This window comes from Monopterus albus, unplaced genomic scaffold, assembly GCF_001952655.1.
Source record: "Monopterus albus unplaced genomic scaffold, M_albus_1.0 scaffold41.1, whole genome shotgun sequence".
NCBI classification, from domain to species: domain Eukaryota; kingdom Metazoa; phylum Chordata; class Actinopteri; order Synbranchiformes; family Synbranchidae; genus Monopterus; species Monopterus albus.
This window is the reverse complement of record NW_018127921.1, coordinates 4502667-4510268: the sequence shown is the minus strand read 5'-3', so window position 1 is coordinate 4510268 and position 7602 is coordinate 4502667. Positions and strand designations below refer to the sequence as shown.

General features: G+C 38.4%; 1 protein-coding gene across 2 annotated transcripts in view; it reads left to right on the top strand.

Annotated features, from left to right (window-relative positions):
- The window catches only part of rassf8b (Ras association domain family member 8b), a 20678-nt gene extending 13493 nt beyond the window's left edge, over positions 1-7185 (top strand). For both annotated transcript variants that reach the window (XM_020599682.1, XM_020599681.1), the window contains 3 exons: positions 1229-1351; positions 2297-2423; positions 2954-7185. In XM_020599682.1, the coding sequence (XP_020455338.1) occupies positions 1229-1351; positions 2297-2423; positions 2954-3069 (366 nt within the window). In that variant the 3' untranslated portion in view covers positions 3070-7185. The remainder of the gene's footprint in view (positions 1-1228; positions 1352-2296; positions 2424-2953) is intronic.
- The last annotated feature ends 417 nt before the right edge of the window (positions 7186-7602 follow it).

The following is a 7602-nucleotide window of genomic DNA, read 5'->3' as shown; positions in this document are numbered from 1 at the left end:
GACAATGTCAGTAAACATATACTCAGCCTCCCACCGGTTTAGAAAGGCTCTGTTTTCAGAATCAACTTTTCTCTTGGCCATTGTTAGGGGCTAGCTTTGACTTGAAATTAGGGTTGTATACATCAACAGACGCTTGATTGATCTGATGTAATTGAAGGGGGAATGATCGCATTCGGTAAGGCAGTTGTTGCGCTGCATTATGGGATTTGTAGTTTATGTGTTATCGGCGCTTCATATCGCCGGGCCATTAAAAAGAAGATATATAAAATGATCTCGTGGGCTGGATGTGGCCCACGGGCCTTGAGTTTGACACATGTGATTTATAACCAAATGCCTGCACAACTATTGGCATCTCCATCAGCCTCAAATGTATTTTGTATTTAGTGGTTAGTAGCAAACATTAGCATTCTAACAAACTAAACCTAGATGCTGAACATGGCAAACACTGCCTGCTAGACACTGGCATGTTTGCATTGTCATTTTAGGGCCAGAGGGGCACTGACCTGAGCTGAAACCTGACTGGCCCCTGTCTTGTCACGGTTCTTGACTTACAGTACTTCATAGCACCTCCTGTGCACTGAATCCAGGCAGGTAAAAGTCATTAGATATGAATGACTTTGTGAGGCATTTCAGCAGTAGTCATATAAACCAGATAAATGTTTTTTAGTTGAGCAATGTTCAGTTGATTATATCTGTATATGGGCTAACAGTAACACTGGAGCTAAACACACATTTATGTTTAAATTCTTCTCTGTAGTTATGTTCCGTTCTTCAATACATTCAGAAGTTTTCGATTTTATATCTGGAAAACATGTATTATGTCATTTATGCACATAAGTATAAACATGTTTGTGTTGTGCGAGTATGAAAATAGTTCAGAATTGTAATTTTCTAAGCAGTTTTAAAATAAGAGCTCGAACTTAGGGGACTTTAAGAAATAATTTAGAAAATGTTTGATGATTGTGTCCCTAGTCATATCTATAAAGCCGATGGCAAACAAGAAACTACTGGTGAAATGTAGAAACCTACTCCATAAAGAACGGTGCATGAATGTTGGATGTATTCTTGGCCCCTCTGCGTTAAATGTGGCCCTTGAATTAGAAAAGTCGTAGATCTGCTCCCGGGACATGTTTTACAGTGAGGTTTAGTTACTTACTGTATGCCCATCTCCTCTGAAAAGTTGTGATGAGCATTGGCTTTCATTCCTCATCTTCACTCTGGATTTCAGGTGCAAGCCCAGCTGGAGAACGTCAAACTAGAGCTGGAAAAGCAAAGCCAGCAAACAGCACTGCTAGAGAGCAGCTGCAGGGCGTTGGAACGCTCACTTGGCCAGTCCAGCAAGAAGTTACAGGTCAGCTCAGTTTCTGCTGTATAGTATTTGTATTAATATAAATTTTTAACATCGTTACCTCTAAATTGTCAAGAATTTAAGGCATCCTTAGCAATTTGTTAAAAATGTGATGTTCCTGATTTGTTTGGAACATGCTAAAGAAGTTAGATTCCAGAAGAAGTCATAAAGATGCTCATTAAGAAGTTGGATAAGTTTGGCACTGTGGTGTGTCTCTGTATGTGAAAACCCAGTCCCCTGCATATAGGTGGAACCACAGGCATCTAAGCTCATTAAGTTGTGGGCACTGAAGCAAAGTTTAATCTCTGGCTGGCAGGGAATTGCAGTGGGTCCTTGGCTGCATGCATCCTAGTATGAGCTTAAGTGCTCTATGTATGGGCGAGGTCCAGTGGGGTGTGGGAGGCATGAGGTAATGAGAAGGGCAAGGGAGAGAGGGTATTGCAACATTCTTCAGCTGATTAGAGAGGAGTCACCACCTGCAGCATGGGCAACATCAATGTGATAAGAGAATTCCTCCCAGGCGCGTATTAGCATATCAAGATCCACTGAGTTGATCGCCGTTGTTGTGGCCACACTGAACACTTGTAACACAGGACATAAAAGTTGATTGTGAGTAGAATACTTGTGACTTTGCTGGAGTTTTGCATTCATTTTCCTTAATAAAATATTGCATAATGAAATTCTTTTTGAATAACCCTGTATACTTGACTGCAGAGTTCATGAGTATGATCACTTTCTGATTGTGTTTTTTTTTTATATTAAATCCACCTCAGTTAAATTTGAGTTAATGGAGACAAAGAGATAAGTTAGGGTGTAGCGAATGAAATTATGTACATTTTTGCACCATCATCAGGATTTGAACGGTGGTTGTGTGCATTATCCAATTTACACTTAATACCATCAGATGTATAGACTTAATTTATACGACAAAATGTTTTTCCAATACAGGAGAAGGAGCAGGAGCTGGAACAGCTGACAAAAGAGCTACGACAGGTTAACCTGCAGCAGTTCATTCAGCAGACTGGTACCAAGGTCACTGTGCTGCATGCTCAACCTACAGGACAGAACAGCAATGGTACATACACACACATACTCATCTAACTTTAAATCCATATACAAACCAGCAGAGACTTTCCACTTTACCGTCACCTTGTTAATAAGTAAAATTTCAGTCAGTTTCATTCTGGCTTAGGTATACTGTATATTGTTTTTACATGTATATGGACACTGTGCCACCTTGTGTTCACTCTGAGAATCACAGGTAAGACTGTATACCTAAGCACTTACAGCACAAAAGCTTTGCCTCACCAGCTTTAAGTCTGTGTCCCAATGAAATGACCCAAATCGGTAGCAGCCCTGAAATACTGCAAATCCGTTATTTTCATTCCCAAAAGGAAAATCCCTCCAAATGTATTTGTTTGTCATATAGTAAACTTTCTCAGTTCTCTGAAGTTTAGTTTCATATGTTATCATTGATAAGCACACACCTAGATCAGATCTGTATCAGTCACAAGAATGACCACTGATTTCTTGAATGAACTGCTGATCCTCCTTCATTGCTGACAAGTTAATTGTGTATTTTGTTCTTACACTTTCTTGCTACAGAATTGGAGTCTGGTTCTCTGAAAAGACTTGGCTCCACACGTCTCTTACCCAGCAACCTCCGCACTCTTCAAAGCATCGTCTCCTCCAGCCTTAACCCCGAGGGTATCTACGTTTGATTGCTGTAGGTGACATTGCCAGGAGACATTTTTTGTGCACTAGGGCAGCTTAATGTTAGAGGACTGTTTTCTATAACTGAGAGGCCCTCAGACAGTTGAAATGCTCCTGAAACAAACCCAGCTCCACATGGAGGATCAGAGGGGTGTCATGAAAGATGAGATCTGATTTGCATCTTTTTTTGCACTGCCTCTTCTTCCATCTTACCGGGACTGAGACTCAAACTGATGTCAGTATCCATGTACTCTGTCTGTACTTTAATGGGTTCGTGAAGATAAATAACTACAAGCCAGCAGACATATCCTTGTTGAGTACAGAGGCTTAGCAGTGTAGATGAATGTTATTTTTATGTTGTAAATCATGAACTGGGGAGAAATATCAGGATCCCAAGTTTGGACACGTGAACGTATACATATACAAACATGCACAAGCATCCAAACAAACACACCACACCTGTGCTATAACTGCAGCCATATTTTCCGCCTTACTCTGGTATTTTAAATTCAGAAGTCAGTAAGTGTAACTTTGAAACAGAACTCAAAGTAGCTTCTGAACACAATGCACCATCTAAATTTCCAGTTAGCACCATGGTGACTGATGTCAGTATAACTCAGCAGTGGCTCTGTTCTTCTCTTCTTCATGAATTAGAATTTTTGTATTGATTTGAACAGGAAATCTGCCTCATGCTTACTGTGGAAAAATCTGAACCTCTCATATAAAATGCATTATAGAGAAGAAATGGAGGTGAAACTGATTAAATACGTCCAAGGATACCATCCACTATTTGATAGTTTTTGTTGAAACAGTTTGGCCCATTTTTGGTTTGCACTATGAAAGAGCCATAAATCACTTATTGTTTTTGTGGATGGAGCAGTAAGTGATGACAGAGGCCTTTGAGTTAAAATCCAACCTGAAAAAAGCCTTAATACCCAGTTTGACCACTGGGTGGTGGCAAAATATATATTATTTAGCCAGCTTAAAGTTAACTGTGTAAAAGTTCATTCTGCTTTGTTTTGAAACAAAGCCTCAGCACTTTCGTTTTCAGTATATTATGTGAGGTGCCACTTGCAGTATTGGCCAAGTGTTTGACATGTTTCACTGTGTTGGTTAAGCAGGGACACACACACACACACAAAAACACATCTCAAACAGGCTATATTAATATCTCATTTGATGTCTAACAAACTAAAAATGTCTTATATGAACAAAAGCTAAAGTGAAAAGCATTAATAGTTAGATGAATGTATTTTTTAAAATATGTATGCAGCTTATGCTTACAAAGTGTGCCAGCGTGAGATATACAGTAGTAGATGTATACAATATACTTTTCATGGTTTGCTGTTAGATGCCAAATGTGTTACCTCTGTCACACAAGAAAGCCCAGTTTAAGACAAAGTTTCACAGGAAACAAAAATATTTTAAACTTTAAATCACTGAAGTTGGTTGTAAAATTCAGACGCCTTTGTGCCACAAGCTAATGCAAATAAAAATATCACAACTATAATTTCACAGAGAAATAATCTCCCTAAAGCAGTATTTAAAAAAAATAAAATTTTATCTGGGTTCTGTGGTTAAACTGATACAAAATTCATGAGAAGATGCTTGCAGTGTATGGACTCTAATAAGTGTCAGTACTTGACCTTTATTTGAGCTCGTATAAAGCTTAACTTTGTCCTGCATAATAACAATGTGAATTCCTCCCTTATGTGTGAGGCATCTTGCTTTATTGTTTGTTCTCCAGTGGAGGAATTCACATCCCAAATCGGCAGACTCTTCTCAAAAATTGGTCACTGACATACATTTTTTCCCTCTTCTCGCAGTACGCTGTAGTTATCGTCATGGCAACATCTCCAGCTGTGACACAGAAACTATAATCGCTCTTTGACTGGAAGTTTTGAAAAGCAGCATACCTTACTGAAACAAAAACTGTAAATATGTCTACATATCACATCAGTCTATGGAATAATTTTAAAGTAGAATGAAGTCTGAAACATGCAGTGTGCTAGAGAGGTTAGGTCTTAATGCTGTTGTTCAATAGGTAGCGCTGTGTGCATGCAACAGTCTGATTGGTTGATTTGGACTCCTAATTAGTGGTTTCCGAAGATACGACAATTCATCTGAGATTCAGTTTGTTTTGTTTTGTACCTTTTTGCCTTGGTGACATTTACACTGATGGAGATATGAGCCCAGTTAAAGAGCAGGCAGGCAGGCAATTTGGTGTATACTAGCAGAGAAATGGAAAAACCTGCACATTATTTTCTCATCTTTTCATTTAGTTTTTGCAACTTTATGGACGTAAAAAAGATCCATTTTGCTGTGATAATACATTTGCAGACAGTGCTGGTTGTATCATTTTTTTGTCCTGCTTCAAGCTGCAAGACATTGCCAGTCATTCTTCTGTTGTGCCATCAGTGGTACTTTTCAATAAAAGTACATATACAAATGAGATTACAGAGCCATTATGGAAACGGCCATCAAGTGGGTTTGAAAGCTATTTTAAAAATGCTGCAGCTCAGGGATATTTCAAGACATAGAATTACCCTGACAAGAATGGGCAGAAAGTAATTACGGATAAAAGCTGTTCATGATGTCTCGAGCCCTTTGACAAGTTAAGTTGTATATTTGGTCTCGTGGGGACAGCTATTTGACAAGTTTAATGTGTAGCATTTGCTCCTAGACACAACATGACAAATATAACAGAAGTAATGTACTGAAGGAAATGGTGCTTTGCTTGATTCATGTTCAAACTAGTCCCTGTTTGTATCTCTGAAAGATACACCATGGTATACATGAGAGGCAGGTTCAGGCCTTTGGTTGACAGCAGAATACTGTATTTTGAAACTGCCCTCAAAGTATTTACATGAGCCCCTTACTGTAAACGCACTGGCTAGATGAACTTTAATTTTTTTTGTTTTTATTGTTTGCTTAGAAATTCACACACTGCATTTTTTTAGCTTTCAGAATTTAACAGATGTTCTTTGGATTATTACTCAGCCACTATGAAAAACATGGAAATCTAATTCAAAAGTAATGTGAAATATGCAAATAAATGCATGCTTTTCTGTGCTTTAAAGATATACAGAAATTGAAAATGCTTTCTCCAGCACACTTTGTGTTTCCAAATTACTTGTTTTGAAGTAATATCGATGTAAAGGGATCATAAATATGCATTTGATGGACACATACTTAATATCGAAAAGGAAGAAGCTCCAAAACAAAACAAAGGGGGAAAAATCCAAAGCCTCCTCACCAGTTGGTTACCAAAGTTTTTGAACACAGAACTATAGAAGAGCTTTGTTCTTGTATGGCTACTTGGTCCTAGTGTTATAGGAAAGAGAAAAGACTGTTACTTTAACCCTTCTAGCTTAAATATTATTAATATTCTTGTTCATACTTTCAAACAGTGCATGTCACTTTGCATGTTACAAGAGAAAATGTTTTTAGAATGACGGCTAAACAATGTTAGGTGAACATAACGCTATCAGAAAATAAGTTTGTCTGCAGATGCAGGAGTGTAGTCCCCAGTCTAACAGAGCAGGAAAGAGCTGCTAAAGTTAGCCTACAATCTGGTATAGTGGCATCCAGGACCTGGCTCCCTCACAGTGATGTAGTAGTAGCTATGTTTTACCTTAAAGTGGCCATGGCATGCTCATTTCCAGCCATTTAATGTTTAACCCTTATCCCTCCCTAAGTACATTTTTGTCCTTTTCACATTTTTATTTTCAAGCCATTTTGGCTGTGTTGAATGAATATAGCTCAAACTTGCCAAATGATATTATTTTCTTTTAAATTTAAAATGGAGGTCTCACTTCCTTAAATTGGCCTAAAAAGGCTAAGAAAAACAAATCCATCCAAATATCACCCTCCAGACATTTTTTGTCCCATTGAAACCCATTAAAAACGCTATTTTTGTTGCCATATTTATCCTACAATAAAGCAATGCACCGCGCTCTGTTCCTAATGAATTTTGAAGTACTTGGTCCCAACTTGTAATTCTGATAGTCATCCATGGTGACATGATTTCATTTTTGAAGCCTGCAGCCAAAACAAAACCAAAATCCACTTTTTTGTGTGATTTTTGCAAGGCTGACTTGCTAATAATGAAAGGATTTGATAAAGTGCATATCAGTTTTGATGTTGTATTGATCCAGTGTGCGCCTCTGTGTGTTTGTGCACATTCTCGTGCATGCACGTTTGCACGCCTGTGAAGCTGTTTTAATGGCATAGAATGAACGAAATAGGTTTTGCCCAATCTCTCGCTTTGCCTTTTCTCTCAAAAATTTTTGAGAAAATTGTCTCCACACAGCTGCAAGTGCACTTAGATGAACTTGGTATTGCTGATAAGTTTCAGTCGGGCTTTAAACCTCGTCATAGCACAGAATCTGCGCTACTGAGAGTCCACAATGACATTACTATGGCACTCGATTCAAAGCATTTCGTTATCTTAGCTTTTTTAGACTTATCTGCAGCCTTTGACACTGTGGACCACAAATTTCTCCTCTTCTTGTTGGAACACCATATAGGCTTAAAAGGAG